The 17717-nt window shown below is 41.6% G+C and overlaps 1 protein-coding gene across 1 annotated transcript in view; it reads left to right on the top strand.

Moving 5' to 3' along the window:
- Positions 1–13613, top strand: part of uchl3 (ubiquitin carboxyl-terminal esterase L3 (ubiquitin thiolesterase)) — a 51328-nt gene extending 37715 nt beyond the window's left edge. Inside the window, exons 6-7 of the mRNA XM_072257305.1 lie at positions 6646–6704; positions 13035–13613. Of these exons, the coding sequence (XP_072113406.1) occupies positions 6646–6704; positions 13035–13118 (143 nt within the window). The 3' untranslated portion in view covers positions 13119–13613. The remainder of the gene's footprint in view (positions 1–6645; positions 6705–13034) is intronic.
- The last annotated feature ends 4104 nt before the right edge of the window (positions 13614–17717 follow it).

Here is a 17717-nt window from a genome sequence, read left to right as displayed (position 1 = left end):
CATAGACCTATCTTGGTGGTTTTGGACTGTTAGTACTGAGAACAGAGCTCTTGGAGGTCTGCCGCAATTATTTATGTTCTAAATTTTCCAAATGTTTGTTGACACCATTTTCAGATCTTACTAAGAAATAACTGCATTGATGAACATGTGGAGGAACCAACTAGAGAGCAGGCTATTCTGGACTGGGTATTGAGCAATGAGGAGGGGTTAGTTAGCAATCTTGTCGTGCGAGGCCCCTTGGGTAAGAGTGACCATAATATGGTGGAATTCTTCATTAAGATGGAGAGTGATGTAGTTAATTCAGAAACAAAGGTTCTCAACTTAAAGAAGGGTAACTTTGAAGGTATGAGACGTGAATTAGCTAAGATAGACTGGAAAATGACACTTAAAGGGTTGACGGTGGATATGCAATGGCAAGCATTTAAAGATCGCATGGATGAACTACAACAATTGTTCATCCCAGTTTGGCAAAAGAATAAACCAGGGAAGGTAGTGCACCCATGGCTGACAAGGGAAATTAGGGTTAGTATCAATTCCAAAGAAGAAACATACAAATTAGCCAGAAAAAGCAGCACACCTGAGGACTGGGAGAAATTCAGAGTCCAGCAGAGGAGGACAAAGGGCTTAATTAGGAAATGGAAAAAAGATTATGAGAGAAAGCTGGCAGGGAACATAAAAACTGACTGTAAAAGCTTTTATAGATATGTGAAAAGAAAAAGATCGGTTAAGACAAATGTAGGTCCCTTACAGTCAGAAACAGGTGAATTAATCATGGGGAACAAGGACATGGCAGACCAATTGAATAACTAAAACAACAGGAATTCTGCAGATGCTGGAAATTCAAGCAACACACTTCAAAGTTGCTGGTGAACGCAGCAGGCCAGGCAGCATCTCCAGGAAGAGGTACAGTCGGCGTTTCAGGCCGAGACCCTTCGTCAGGACTAACTGAAGGAAGAGTTAGTAAGAGATTTGAAAGTAGGAGGGGGAGATCTAACTCTTCCTTCAGTTAGTCCTGACGAAGGGTCTCGGCCTGAAACGTCGACTGTACCTCTTCCTAGAGATGCTGCCTGGCCTGCTGCGTTCACCAGCAACTTTGATGTGTGTCAATTGAATAACTACTTTGGTTCTGTCTTCACAAAGGAGGACATAAATAACCTTCCGGAAATAGTAGGGGACCGAGGATTTAGTGAGATGGAGGAACTGAGGGAAATACATGTTAGTAGGGGAGTGGTGTTAGGTAAATTGAAGGGATTGAAGGCAGATAAATCCCCAGGGCCAGATGGTCTGCATCCCAGAGTGCTTAAGGAAGTAGCCCAAGAAATAGTGGATGCATTAGTGATAATTTTTCAAAACACTTTAGATTCTGGATTAGTTCCTGAGGATTGGAGGGTGGCTAATTTAACCCCACTTCTTAAAAAAGGAGGGAGAGAGAAACTGGGGAATTATAGACCGGTAAGCCTGACATCGGTGGTGGGGAAAATGCTAGAGTCAGTTATCATAGATGTGATAACAGCACATTTGGAAAGAGGTGAAATCATCAGACAAAGTCAGCATGGATTTGTGAAAGGAAAATCATGCCTGAGGAATCTCATAGAATTTTTTGAGGATGTAACTAGTAGAGTGGGTAGGGGAGAACCAGTGGATGTGATATATTTGGATTTTCAAAAAGCTTTTGACAAGGTCCCAAACAGGAGATTAGTGTGCAAACTTAAAGCACACGGTATTGGGGGTATGGTATTGATGTGGATAGAGAACTGGTTGGCAGACAGGAAGCAACGAGTGGGAATAAACGGGACCTTTTCAGAATGGCAGGCAGTGACTAATGGGGTACCGCAAGGCTCAGTGCTGGGACCCCAGTTGTTTACAATATATATTAATGACTTAGACGAGGGAATTAAATGCAGCATCTCCAAGTTTGCAGATGGCACGAAGCTGGGCGGCAGTGTTAGCTGTGAGGAGGATGCAGGGTGACTGGGATAGGTTAGGTGAGTGGGCAAATTCATGGCAGATGCAATTTAATGTGGATAAATGTGAGGTTATCCATTTTGGTGGCAAGAACAGGAAAACAGATTATTATCTGAATGGTGGCAGATTAGGGAAAGGGGAGGTGCAATAAGACCTGGGTGTCATTGTACACCAGTCATTGAAAGTGGGCATGCAGGTACAGCAGGTGGTGAAAAAGGCGAATGGTATGCTGGCATTCATAGCAAGAGGATTCGAGTACAGGAGCAGGGAGGTACTACTGCAGTTGTACAAGGCCTTGGTGAGACCACACCTGGAGTATTGTATGCAGTTTTGGTCCCCTAATCTGAGGAAAGACATTCTTGCCATAGAGGGGGTACAAAGAAGGTTCACCAGATTGATTCCTGGGATGGCAGGACTTTCATATGATGAAAGACTGGATCGACTAGGCTTATACTCTCTGGAATTTAGAAGATTGAGGGGGGATCTGATTGAAACGTATAAAATTCTAAAGGGATTGGACAGGCTAGATGCAGGAAGATTGTTCCCGATGTTGGGGACGTCCAGAACGAGGGGTCACAGTTTGACGATAAAGGGGAAGCCTTTTAGGACTGAGATGAGGAAAAACTTCTTCACACAGAGAGTGGTGAAACTGTGGAATTCTCTGCCACAAGAAACAGTTGAGGCCAGTTCATTGGCTATATTTAAGAGGGAGTTAGATATGGCCCTTGTGGCTAAAGGGATCAGGGGGTATGGAGAGAAGGCAGGTACAGGGTTCTGAGTTGGATGATCAGCCTTGATCGTACTGAATGGCGGTGCAGGCTCGAAGGGCTGAATGGCCTACTCCTGCACCTATTTTCTATGTTTAAATCAATGTATTGTTATTTAGATTTAAGGAATTCTGACACTAAAGTGAATATAAGAACAAAAGATAATTGGTGATTTTGCGTTGTCACGTGACCAGCAACAATGCATATCGAAATGAGTCCGGTTTTATAAAAACAAATAAATATTTATTAAACTCTCAAAATTAGTGAAAAGATAAACAAAGGAAAACCTTAACCGGAAGTAAACTGCTATGCGGCCATTTAACAAACTGCTAAACTCAGTACTAGTTCTTAAAGCGGTAAGTTCAAACATAGTTCTTCGAATAGTAAATTTGAAAGTCCAAGAGATTTATGCAGTCAATTAGGAGAGACTTTCCTGAAGTAAAGAATTCCTTGAAGACACTACTTTACAGTTGATCCCAGCCGGAACCTGCCTTGTCCGGAGGATTCACAACAACGGAATTAAAACGGTTTAAAGGCACTGACCTTTTTCTCTGTCTTACTTGAACAAATTCAATAATGGTCGATCCTTTCCAAAACCGCCGAATGACTCCTTCAGGTTCCCGTCTTCATTCTCCAATATTACTGAAAAGCTACATCAACAAATCTGGCAGCTGTTGGTGAAACTACGGGCCCAACACTTCCGTACCTTACAATAGACAATAAAACTCTGTTTTAAAATTAAATTGTGTCATAAGACTAATACGCAGCGGAGTATCTGACTGACGATCTATCTGAAAAGTAACTGCGTCACTAGGGGTCTACCCTTATATATACCTGTTGAGAACAGGTCATCATGTGACCTCACTGGCGGGAAAATTACATCATGTGACCTCCGCAAGACCATTACATCATCCTCATAAGACAGTCACAAGATATCCATGAAGTATGTAATAGTGTGTAAGGTGAAATGAAGTTATTTATTAAGGTGTAATGAGAATATTATCAAGAAATGCAACTTGGCTTGCATTCTATTTGGTTCCAATGCTTTAATGAAGACACTTGGTGCATTTGTAGAATGATTTATGGTATAAAATGTGCCAATGTATTTTGGAAAAACATTATTGTTTTTGTTCAATCAATCCCCATCATTTCAATGAACCATGCTTCCCAGAGGGTTTCTGTAGTTGATCTGTTGAAAGACCTTGCTAAAGCTACCCTTGATCGAATCAAAGCTTGCAATTATTTTCTGACTTGCTGCTGGGCAGTCTTCAATTGGCTACGTCTCATGCCAGCCCATAGCACAACACTGCATCATTGCAGGAGGCAGTATGATAACTGGCAGTCTCCTTCTTCAAAGTTTACTCATGATTGTCTAAATTTATTCAAGAGGTCCTTGACCCACGTCAACTGTATGGTATGAAGTTTTCTCCTCTCCCCAACGTACAATAACTTTCAGTTATCTTCGTATTGGTCATTTGAACCAGTTGCCTATCTTCACATACCTGAGTTGGTCTGCATTTGATTCCTGTTGAATTTGAAGTACCTATGACCTTAAGAAGTAACTGGTGCAGAGTAGATTTCTCACTGTTATAATCCTGCTGTATCGTGTAATCCTTATTCCGTCTGTGTAGCTGCAACGTTTGATGTGTGTTGCTGAAGCTGAAAGCAAATTCATGTGACTAGTTCTACTTCACTGCATACCTAGTTTTTCTAGGATAATACACAGCATGGAGTACACTTCAAGCCAGTGGCTCAACGAAGCGCTGAGATAATCTACTGGTGGCGAGAGTGCAGGGATAGAGCCCTTTATTCTTTCTTCCTGTGTTACTGTTTCAAAAGACAATGCAAAGTTTGTGGTAGATAATAATTAACACCATCAATTTGCAGATGTAGCTATGTAAGTTGAGATGGACCATTTCCAGGATGAGCATTTAAAACAAAGTGCAGTTGGGTTCCCTTTATAAAAAGTACTATGGCTCCATTAATCCACCACCTTCAACCTTTTCCAGACTATTGGATGTTATTCGTTACATAAGTATTCTTGTACACTTTTAATTCACTTTTTGATGTTGTGCAGTAATTCTTTTTCCAGTTAACCCAGTAAGTTTAAAGTGAGTGCAGGAAACGAGACGGTGGTAGTTTCAGAGGGAGCAGCCCAAACCTGGGTAAATTTAGATGGATTATAGTAAACAGAGCCCAGTAAATCTTAAAGTGAATCATGGGGGCTGTGGTGAATGAGCAAAGAGCTCAAGAAAACTCACCTGGTGAGCCAGATGCCGAATCTTTGGAAGTTTTGAATTGTTGGATTGCAGGTGCTTAGAGCTTTACTAATGTTGTTGTTGTTATTGTCATTATTATTATTTACTTCCATTGGGTCTCGATAGTGGACTGGTGATTTTCCTTGGACAGTGCAAAAACTGGTAACACCAAAGAGCTTAATGACCACAGCAGCACTGGTAACGATGGCGGCACTACCTGCACCTGTGCTTCCTGTCGTCTGCAGCAGTGGCCTGCTGCTATATGGCCAACCCAGTCAGGTGCTTGCTCTGCCATGTGTGTGTGTGGGGTGGGGGGGGGAGTGGAGGGAGTGTGCATGGTCGCTGCTGACCCTCTACAACCATGCATCAGGTGTGTGAGTAGCACCCAGAGTTGCAAGTCGTTGCAGCCGCCCTACTGTCCTTTACTGATGCAAATCCTGCTCAGAGATATGTCACCATCTCAACAGCCTCCAGGAGCACATCTGATTTCGCCATATTTCTACAGGGTGCGGGTATTGGGGGGTGGGGGTTGAGGTCAGCACCAGGAATGGCAATTCTGAAATCTCTGCATGCCTTTTGGCAAGTTGAAAATGCACTGAAGAAGCTTGTACGTACCATTTTGCATCGGTGGAGGTAGTTATGAAAAAAGGACTGTTCCAACTTTGCAATACCAGGAAAGATGGACTTTTTCCTCTCCCTGTGCTTCATCTGTAAGTCAGTTAATGGATAAGAGTTCACCGTAGATGCAACAGCTGTGGTTCATTGGATAGCACTCTTCTCTCTCAGCCAAAATGCTTATGGGCCCAAACACAACAGCAGTGGCTTGAGCACCAGAATCTGGGCTGGAGGTCGTGTGCTGTACTAGAGAAGTGCAGCACTTCCAGAAGTGGTATCTCTTAAGTGACACATTGACCTGAGGTTCTGCCTGTCCCAAAATGGACGGTGGGACCACTGTCAAGAAGTAAACCATTGTTTTTGATCTCAAAGACAAAATTCTCACTCCATGTTATTGAAACAGTTTACAAGGTTTGTCTTTTTTTTTAGCTTGCACAATTTGTTTTTTTTAGTTTGCACAATTTATTTTGGCACATGGGGTTGATGTTCTTTTTGCCATTTGAGTGATTTGTCTTTTGGCAAATGTGAGGTTGATGCTTTTCTTCGAATGACTTGCAAGGTTTTCTTTGTTTTGTGACTCTCTGGAGAAGACAAATCTCTGAGTTGTATACTGTGTACATACTTTGATAATAAATGTACCTTGAACCTTATCTAGTTGTTGTCACATTGCTGTTTGTGAGATGTTGTTTTCAGCAAACTGGCAGCTAAACTCTCTACATTAGCAAGCTACTATGTTGACTGGAGACATAAGAGCTTGCCAATGCCAGAATCTGGGAAAACAAGGCAAACTGCTGGAGGAATTCAGCGGGTCAGGCAGCATCTGAGCACAGAAGGATGGTTAATGTTCCAGATTGAGACCCTGAATCAAGACCCAGATTATCCCTTTGCCTCCGCAGATGCTACATTACACATTGAGCTCCTTCAGCAGATTATTCTTTACTTCATTGACCAACAGCTTCTGAGAAAGTCTATGAAAGTTATAATAATAATTGCAAGTCTTTCTGTGCTATTAATTGTTTAATATTTCTTTTCCTATCCAGATGGACGCAAACCATTCCCTATAAATCATGGAGATACGACAGTTGATAGCTTGCTTGAGGTAAGAGTGGGTCTCGGGTCAATGTAGATGAAAAGACAGGCTCCAAAAATCTTGAATAATGCAGCAAGCTGTATTCGAATTAAAAAGAAACCTATTCAATAAATAAGCATCTCAACTGCAAAGCCAATCTTGACAGACAAACCCCCATAAAATTAATATTAGCATCTAGAAAATAACTTGTTTGCCTTGAAGGCTGCTACCAATATAAGGCTGAATTCAGAACCATCTGAGTTCCTACTATAGCTCTAGCTGGGAGAATTGAAATTTTGTTTTTTTTTTATTATGGACAATTATGGCTCCACTTTCAGATCCAGCGCAGCTTTCAGGTTCTCATTGTGGACGTCTATGTTGCTCACAACTTGGACACAGCAGTCACCAACAAGCACACAGCACAACTGCACAAATCTAGCTTTCATTGTCGGAAAGGACAGGCAACCAATCATGGACAATTAACCTTAATATTTTGGTTATATTACTCAGTGGTTGCTGTTGATATTTGTATGTGTTTTTATTATTAGACTGTTGTATTAATTTCATTTCTATAATTACATTTCTGTCTTTTAACTTCTAAGCCTATTAAAGACCTTTGGATAGGTACATGTTTTGGAAAGGTTAGAATATATAATTTTATTGTTATAAATTATATTTTTGGAAGAGTTCTGCCCAGTTGACCTAAATCACACTGGTGGGTAGTGGAAGTGTACTACTCTTCCCCAAACCACCTTGTTTGTGCATTGTCAACTTGGCTGAGTTTGTAGGCTACTTGATTCTCAATAAGGAATTGAGACATTAGTGAACAATGAAGCACTGAACCAGCCATCATCAGTAATTTGCACTAATTGAGTTGTATTCTCCCCACGTTCCTATTAATTCTCCTCGTGTTCTACCAGTCACCTATGCTAGGGGCAACTTGCAGTGCCACCCCTCATGGTTTGGTTGAGGGAGGAAACTGGAATCCCCTGAGGAACCCCGTGCTATCACAGAAGGGATCTGTGGATGACACAGGCAGCACCTGAGGTCAGAATTGAACCTGGGTGCCTGGAGCTGTGAGTCAGCAGCTCTACCATCTGTCTGAGCTATCTTGGAGAATGTCAGGAATGTGATTTTGTGAGTCCCACTTTAAAGTAAGATCCTGATGGCTTTTTAACAAAAATGATTGCATAATTTGAATTGTAAAAAAAATCTTGTTTCCTGACTAATGCTCTTAAGACAATGCTACCTATTACATGTCATTAGTTTGTTTGATCTTCCCTAACCAACCTAATTGTCTTGGAGGAGACATACTGCCGACTTGTCTGGCTCCAATACATGTTCTTCATTGCCAGTATCTTGATGGCTTTGATCAGCTGGTTATATAAACCCAACCAAAGCGCAGTCCTAAAATTAGTTTGAAGATAAACAAATCCTAAAGCAAAGGACTTTGGGTTGCATTGTAGAATTTGGAAATGCTACGTCTGGAGCAGTCTGTTGTATGGAGTGGAATTGTAGTCCTTATGCAAGGAAGCGCAACGGCGACTGGAGGCATTTGAAATGTGGTGTTTAAGGAGAATGCAGAAAATTAGATGGGTGATGAAGGTCAGTAATATGGAAGTCTTGAAGAGAGGGAGGAGAGAAAAGGAGTTGCTGAAGAATGTGCAGAAAAGGAAGCTGGAATATGCCGGGCACTTGTTAAGAGGAGGTGGACTGCAGAAATTGTTATTGGAAGGGATAATAGAAGGAAAGAGGGAAAGAGGAAGGTAGCCCTCGTGTGTGATGGTGAGTGGTAAAATGTGCAGGATGTTGATGGGAATGTGGAAAGAATAAAAGGATCAGTGTAAATGGATGGTTGCTGCTGACTCAATGGACTGCACAGCCTGTTGCTGTGTAGTACTACTGATTTTTTTTTCTCTCTGTCTCGCGCTCTCAAGACTGAGGGTGACTCAATAGATGTCTTTAAAGTTGCACCATTCCTCTGCTGACTTGCCACATGCAGATCGGCATGGCTGCAGGGTCAACCCCGGATTCCATCTCAATCTCGTGTTTGTTCAGAGGCTTTGAAAATAATTTGAAGTAGAACATAGAACATTACAGCACAGTACAGGCCCTGTGGCTCCCAATGTGCCGACCTTTTAACCTACTCTTTTAGATCAATCTAATCTTCCCTCCCATAGCCCTCCATTTTCATTCATGTGCTTAAGAGTCCTGTAAATGCCCCTAATGTATCTGCCTCAACCACCACGGGTCCACACCCCTCTGGGGAGTGGGGGGGACCTGCCTGTGACCCCCCCCCCATAATTTCCTCCAGTTACCTTAAAATTGTGCCCCTTTATATTAGCCATTTCCGTCCTGGGAAAATTCTCTGCCTATCCACTCAATCTATGTCTCATAATCTTGTACATCCCACCATTATATAAAGGAAACAGGAAATAAAGGGTATCATTGGAGAGTAATCACACAGGCTGCGTCACAGGACCAAAAGAAGTTGCAGTGAGTTGTAAATCTAGTTAGCTCCATCTTGGGTACAAAGTACCCAGAACATCTTCACGGAGCGGTGTCTCAGAAAGGCAGCATCTATTATTAAGGACCTCTAGCACCCAGGGCATGCCCTTTTCTCACTGTTAGGAGAAACAGTGGAGGTACAGAAGCCTGAAGACACACACTCAGCGATTCAGGAACAGCTTCTTCCCTTCTGCCATCTGATTCCTAAATGGACATTGAAGCTTTGGACACTACCTCACTTTTTAATAATATACAGTATTTGTGTTTTTGCATGTTTCTTTTCATCTATTCAATATATGTAATTGATTTATTTGTTTATTATTGTTATTTTTTTTATTTTTTTTCTCTCTCGGCTAGATTATGTATTACATTGAACTGCTGCTGCTAAGTTAACAAATTTCACATCACGTGCCAGTGATAATAAACCTGATTCTGATTGTGAGCATAATGCTTCTTTTACGTTACCTCTAAATAGTAATTATTATACCACTGCAATTTCAGGCCATGTTGAATGTTCGTTATAAGAATATATTCACCGAGCAGAGAGCCGTGCATAATAAGTCTTAAATCTGTTCATCATGTTTATGGGGACTATTTAGAATGGAGAGACTCTTCAATTACAGAAGTGTTGACATGTTTTAATTTTTAGAGCTTTGATTGAGGGGTTGAGTTATAAGGAGAGTTTAAATAGACTTGAGACCATTTCTGCTTGGAGCAAAGGATGTTGAGGGTTGACAGACTTGTAAAGTTATGAGGGGCATTTTTTAAAATTCTATTGAGATTAGGGTTGCCAACTTACTCACTTCCAAATAAGGGACAAAAGTAGCAGTCAAATACGGGACACTTGTGTTTACCCCGAGAAAGACTACCATGACCACGGAGCCTCGTGCGGGCACCTGTGTGCGTATGTGTGATGTCTGCATGCGTGTACGTGCCGATTTTTTTTTTCCCTACAAATCGGTTTTGGCGATTTCTGTTCAGTGAAACTACACATATGTACATTATTTCTACTTTATGTAGGCTGTGTATTTATCATATCATTCCTGCTTTTACTATATGTTAATGTTATTTTAGGTTTTATGTGTTATTTGGTACGATTTGGTAGGTTATTTTTGGGGTCTGGGAACGCTCAAAATATTTTTCCCATATAAATTAATGGTAATTGCTTCTTCGCTTTACACCATTTTGGCACGAAGGGTTACATAGGAACGTTCTACCTTAGCGAGGGAAATACGGGACAAGGGCGGTCCTGTGTGGGATAAGCCAATTTAGCCCAATATGCGGGATGTTCCAGCAAATACAGGACAGTTGGCAATCCTAATTGAGATACAGCACAGAATAGGCCCTTCTAACCCTTGGATCCACTCTGCCCAGCCACACCCAATTTAATCCTAGCCTAATAGTGGGCCAATTTACAGTAACCAATTAACCTCACAACTGGTACGCCTTTGGATTGTGGGAGGAAGCTGGATCAGCCAGAGGTGACCCACATGGTCACGGGGAAAATGTACAAACTCCTTACAGGCAGTGGGCAGAAATGGGTATGGGTGAAGGTTTTCCTTCCCCCAGAGAGGGTGTAGGTTTAAAATAAGAGGGGAAGTATTTAAAGGGGTTCTGCAGAGTAGGTTTTTCACAAAGTGAGTAGTGAGTGAACTGCCAGAGGAAGTCGTTGAGGCAAGTACAATAGCAATGTTTAACAGACAATTTAGATAGTACTGGACGGGAAAGGTTCAAAGGGCTTTGGACCAACCTCAGGCAAGTGGGATTAGCATAGATCAGGGGTTGCCAACCTTTTTATGCCATGGACCTTTACCTTTAACTGAGGGATCTGTGCACAACAGATTGGGAACCCCTGGCATAGATAGGGATGAATGACTTTGGGGCGTAACTACAAATCTATTATAGGCACAGTTATCAACTTTTAGGGAATGCGTTAAAAAGGAGGCATAGGTGCTATCCACATTTTTTTTTGTTACCTGTGGGAAGTCTATCCTCTATCCCACCCAGTTTGAAAAGACGTAGGTGTATGAAGGACTTTAGAAAAAGAACTTTACTTGTGGGGAAATGTGTAACTGGAAGCCATTGTTATAAAGCACTTACCAAGAAATTCAGCAGTGAATTTAGAAGTCTTTATCTAAAGAACAATGTGCAGGTGAATGGTCTGTGTGTTCTCATTAGTTTTTGTTCTCTTAACATTATATAACCCCTGTTTCACCTCTGCAGGGTGGGGTTGGGTGTGTGTGGGGGGAGAATCGTATCGAAGAATTAGTTAAGAACAAATTATTCTAGATGCTTGTCCTTCGTACTTTGTGGCAACAGCAAAGCACATTTAGTACTTGATGTTTCACAAGAACTCACTGCACCTATTGTCTGTGGAGAATGTCGTTAATGTGAGAGTTGAAGATGATTCTGCCACATTTTTTTTTCGTTTTGAGCATGCTATGAGAAAGTAAATCAATTATTTATATATCTTCCCAATCAGCAATAGAAAAATAAATTGTACAAACATGCAGTAGCTGTGTTTATTGAGTGAGTTACATAGCTGAGGTCAACTCTTTGAGTGATTATGCAGAAAGTTTGAAGTTAATAACTCATCTCCTTCTACCTTAGGCCACGAACTTATCAATCACCCCTGATGAGTTATTAATTTCAAACTTTCTGCATGATCACTCGGAGTTGAACTGCATGTGCATGTAACGAGAGCCCTTTAACTCATGTCCTTCTACCTTAGGCCACAAACTTATCAATCACCCCTGCTGTGGTCACTTTCTGGAGGGCCGAGATCCGTATGCTCCACGACCACTGGATTAAGTGTGTAAATGTAGGAGGGCACTATGTTGGAAAATAAATGTGCTAGGTTTTCTAAAATTGACTCCTTCCACCTGAGGCCACGAACTTATCAATCACCCCTCGTACATTGCACCATTTGTTGGGAAATTGGGCTGGGGACTTCCTGTCATTAGTCATCCTTAGAACTCCAACCAAGTTCACATTAAAAGCACGAATGATTTTTTCACTCTTGATGGAGTGCAGATCCATGTCCTCCTGGGAGTTGCTCTCCTAGGACAAGATTGTTTTTAAGCAGCTGTACTCTATGCCATGCTCGTATGAATCCATAAGGGTCCACACTGATGCTCGTAAAGCAGCTGCTGTTTTGGGAAGCGACAATTTTCGAAAATGTACGAGTTTTTGGTATTCTTCCTCAGTGGGTCATGAAGGCAGGATCTTTAAATGTTTAACTCTCTATAAACAAACTCTAGATGAGTATGGGGGTAGAAGCTTAACAGGGATATGGGTTTGAGGTTACAGTGAGATCAGCTATGGTATTACTGAAAGGTGGAACAGATAAGAGGGCTCCTAATTTGTATTTATCAGTGCACTTTTTTTAAAGTTGTACTATAATTTCCAGGAAAGAACTTCTGAATGATGCTTTTGAATGATTTTCACTGTTCTAGTTGAATTTGACAGCATGCTCTCTCACTGTCACAAGACATTATTGCCTGGTAACTAACTTGGAGGGGAGGGAATATCGATTCAGACCATGAGAGGCCTGCGTCGGGCATTTTCATGCCTTACAAGGTGTAGATTGGAAGTCTGTGTGAGGTGCCACTGCTCGCACAGACACTAGAGCAATGTGTGGTTAAGTGCCTTGCTCAAGGACACAAACACGCTGCCACAGCTGAGGCTTGAACTAATGACCTTCAGATCACCAGACGAACACCTTAACCACTTAGCCACGTGCCTAACTTGACTGAAGTATTATTGATTCTCAGTAAACGAAACTACTTACCATTATGTGCATAGTTTTGCTCCTTGACATTTTTCTGTAATAGTTATCAATTTGTCTTCTAGGATGCAATAGAAGTTTGTAAGAAGTTTATGCAGCGTGACCCTGATGAGTTACGATTTACGGTGATGGCTCTCTACAAGGCGTAAAGTGTTCCAAAGTGCAAGGAAAAGCAAGCCACAAAGCTAAACTTGGATTGACTTCAAGAGATGTTGCTCCACTCCAGACCCTTTGAAGCTGTGATATTCTGATTTAACTTGTAGAGTTGATTTGATACTCTTTTGGAACAGGTCCAGTGTTTTCCCAGCAGCGTCTCCCCCAAGCCACTAAAAGAAAATCCGGTAATGAAGTGTATATCGGTGTGTACTTATTGTCTTGCTGTAACAGCAGTCCTCTGTTGAAGTTAGTCCCAGCCTACATATCTAAAGATGAACTGACAGGAATAGAACTTCAGTTGGAGGAAAAGGCTGTGTGATTCTTGTTGTAATGTTTGCAACAGCTGTACTTAAATCACTAACTAGAAAATAAATGGATGCCATGCAATCACTGGAATATTGTGCGAGCACGAGTTTTAAAAAGATCCTGACACTCCTTGCTTTCAAAATCTTCATGCTCCTTACTCAATAAATTAACTATTATTTGTGTGTGTTTTGGTACATTGCTTTCTTGAGATAGTTGCTTTCTTCAAGTAGTTAATTTATCCTGACACAACCTATCCAGTAAGCCACTATCCTGCAGTTACCCCAATGTTTTGCACATCCATCCCAAATCTAGATGCTGGGTGGTTTTCCTTGTAATTAGCTGGAAAATCTTCATTTTTGTTCATTTTCTTCTTTCTGAATTGGGACAGGAGTTTTCTTACAATCGTGCTTAACTTTTTGATGGTTTCATACCTTCTGCTGAAATCTAAGCTAAGTGTTTAGTGTCCGAATAAGCAATATTGTTCAGTATGTATCCCATGCAATGAAGTTTGTCCTAATAACTCACTGGTTTGTAAACCACTTTTTGATTTTTTTTTCTTCTGTACAACATTTTGCAGAATACATTGTCTTCATCAACCAGAGTTACTGTGTAAATTCTAGACTCTTGTACTGTACTCATCAAGATTTGTCTAAGACTCCACTTCATATTTATTCTGGAGGTATCATGTTTGAGAATGCATTGCTGTACAGGCAACCCCCACAGTGTGACAATGGAGGTGGGGGGGAGGTTAGAATTTGCATTGATTCATTATTTTCACGTGTACAGTGAAAAGCTTGCCTTGCAAACTGCTTATACAGATCAAATCATTATAAATGTGGATTGAGGTAGAATAAGGTAAAACAATGACAGAATACAGAAAAAAGTGTTAACAACTGCAGCCAAAGTGCAGTGTAGATAAGCAATGAAGTGTAAGATCGTTACAAGATGTATTGACAAGTCATGAGTCCAGCTTGTACTACGGAACCTCTCAGAACAGCAGGATAGGAACTCCTTGAGCCTGGGGTTATTTGCTTTCAGGTTTTGTATCTTCTGCCTAATGGAAGTATGACCGAAGTGGGTGGGGTCTTTGATTATGATGGCTGCTTTAGCGATGCAGCTAGAAGTATAGACAGAGCCTATATGGGGAGGCTGATTTCTGTGATGTGCTCAGCTACGTCCACAACTCTGCAGTTTTTTTCCAGTCATGTGAAGAGCAGTTGCCATACCCAGCTATTATGTATTCAAATAGGATGCTTTCTGTAGGTTGACAGGAACATGCCAAATTTATTTGGCCTCCTGAGGAAGTAGGGGTGTTGGTCTTGGCCATGGCATCTAGGTGGTGGGACTAGGATACGTTATTAGTGATGTTCATTTCTCAGGACTTGGAGCACTCAACCTCAATGGCATTAATGTAGACAGAGTGATTCATATCGCAATTTTCTGCAGTACAAAGCTGCGACATTTGCATGTCTAGAAACATGGGTTGATTCTTTTGTTTTATTGAATTTTATGAGAATTTGCTCTCTGCAAACTAAAGTTGAGTGTAAGTCCTGCACAGAAGCACGAGATCCTGCAGACACTGGAACAACACATACAAAATGCTGGAGGAACTCAGCAAGTCTGGCAGCATCTATGCAGAGGAATAAACATTCAACGTTTCACACCAAAACCAAATGGGGCAGAAGGGAGAATAGGTAGTGAGAGTTGGGGAAGGAGTATAAGCTGGCAGGTGATAGGTAGACTTGGTGAGAGGGAAGGTGGGTGTTAAGGGGGATGATGTCAGAAGCTGGAAGATGATGTGGAGGAGGTAAAAGGGTTGAAGAAGAAAAGAATCTAATAGAAGAAGATAGTGGACTGAGGAAGAAAGGGAAGGAGGAGGAGAACCAGAGAGAGGTGAAGAGAAGGTGTGAGGGGAAAACTGGAATGGTAAAAGAGAAGTGGTGGGAAGACAATTACTAGAAGTTAAAGAAATCAATGTTCATGCCATCAGGTTGGAGGCTACCCAGACAGAATATGATGTGTTGCTTCTCCAGTCTGAGTGTGGCCTCTTCATGATAATAGAGAAGGCCATGGCCAGACATTCTAAGATGGGATTGATTCTGCAGATGCTGGAAATCTTGATCATCATACAAAATCTTGGAGGAAATTTGCTGAGTTCCTCCAGCACTTTGTCAGCTAGAGAAGCAATTGCTTCCGATAGTGGATAATCCAGCCTAGTCCACAAAGTGGTTTCAGTCCTTTAGGGAAGAGGCATGTTATCCCTGGAATGCAAGCAGATGAATGATGTGTGTGATTAGTTTATCGTGCTGGACTTCAAACTCTGATGCCTCAGGGTACCAGGAGGGACTGTGACAGCTGGTTCATTTGAATAAGCACACTCATGGCCTGAACAGTTATTTAATGCTTAACAATTTGTATCCATTATCTAACAACTACATCCATGACGGGAAACTGCCAATTTGCATTTTTTTTAAAAAAGGTATAATCAAATGCAGATGATAGCAATTTTTACTGATTGTAGCTCAGGATGACCAAACAAATCATTAGTGTGTGTCTCAACAGCATCCTTACTTGCTGAGTGTGCTGCTTGTTCTACAACAACCTGTTGAAAAGGCTGAGATCAGTAGAGACATAACCTGGCCCTTACAAAAAGGCCCCAGTCACAACTAATTTCATACGTAGTTTTTTAACTTCAGTTTTGAGAGTAAAACGGAGGTGAACCTTCTTTCTAGGGATTAAATAGGTCAAAGCATAGTAATGCAGTGGTTGGGGCTGCTGCCCCACATCATTAGCAACCTGATCCTGTCTATGAGGACTTTGCACATTCTTCCTTGTGGTCCTCTGGTTTCCTCCGCGTTCCAAAGACGTGCTGATTGGTGGGTTGAATAGGTGAGTAGTAGTATTTGGCCACAAGACATTCTATAGATGCTGGAAATCCAGAGCAACACACACAACATGCTGGAGGAACCCCACGGGTCATGCAGAATCTATAGAGAGGAATAAACAGTTGATGTTTCGGGCTGAAACCCTTCATTGTGTGAAGTGGTATTTGGGACAATTAGTGAGGATGTGAGAGACATGAGATGATAGATGCTGGAATCTAGAAGGACACAGCAGGTCATGGAAATCCAGATAAAGAGTCTCAACTCAATGTTGACTGTCCATTTGCCTCTACGGAATCCCTCCAGCATTTTTATTAAGCAAACATACTGGGAAATAAGCTGGCAACTGGGTTCAAGGGATTTCTCATTGGAGCCAGTAGAGCCTTGAACTCCTTCCCCTCCCACGCCTTATTCTGACTTCTGCTCATTTGATTTTAGTGTGAAATATTGATTGTTTATTCCCCTCCAGACATGCTGAGTTCTTCCAGCATTTTGTATGTGTTGCTCCAGTGTCAGCAGAATCTCTTGTGCTTCTGTAACAGGGCTATCATTCAACTGCTTTTTAGTTGCAGAGAGAAGATTTCTATTATACTCAGCAGCTGTCTTCCATCTTAATACTCCCCTCCTTGCTTCAACTGTTCTTTCTCATGTTTCCTCTCTTCCTCTGTGTCTGCCTCCATCTATCGTTAATCTTCCATGTGGTCCTCCAACTCCACTCCCACTCGTCTATCCTACTGGCACTACCTGCCTGAAATCCTACCTTGATGGCTCAGTGTCATAAGAAATGTGAAGAAAGATATTGTCTTGGCTTCAATAGCATGTGAGTTGCAGTTATTTTAAAACAAATTGCTGTTCAGTGGTTCCAAGTTATAAATCGGAATTTTGATTAATTGAGATATGAACTACTGTGATTTCTCCAACAATACTTTAGTACCTATGAGATGCACAAGTTAGAATTGGGAAGGTGAAGATGAATGGAGGTGAATTCACTGCTCTATTTGTATGGTTGTAGTTCATTAAGAGTTGGTGGATTTGAAACCCTAGATCTATTTAAATGTTAGAGCTGCAGGACAAGTGTTTGTAAGGTTGCAAATGATGGTATTACTGTCAATTTATGGAAGTGCATTCCTATTCAAGTGCATCAACAGTGCTGAGATTGGGGGCTTTCAGTTCATCGGTGTGAACATCACCAGTAGTCTGCTCTGTCCAACCATGCTGATGCCGTGGCCAAGAAAGCTCACCAGCACTAAAGAAGCCTGGCAGGTTCCCCTTGACCCTTATCAACTTTTATTGATACACCATAGAAAGCATTCTATCTGAATGCATTATGGCTTAGTATGGCAACTGCTCTGCACGTGACCACAAGAAACTAAACGGTTGTGGACACAGCTCAGCACACCACAT

This window comes from Mobula birostris, chromosome 5 (genome assembly GCF_030028105.1).
Source record: "Mobula birostris isolate sMobBir1 chromosome 5, sMobBir1.hap1, whole genome shotgun sequence".
Taxonomy (NCBI): domain Eukaryota; kingdom Metazoa; phylum Chordata; class Chondrichthyes; order Myliobatiformes; family Myliobatidae; genus Mobula; species Mobula birostris.
This window is presented reverse-complemented; position numbering and strand designations above follow the sequence as displayed.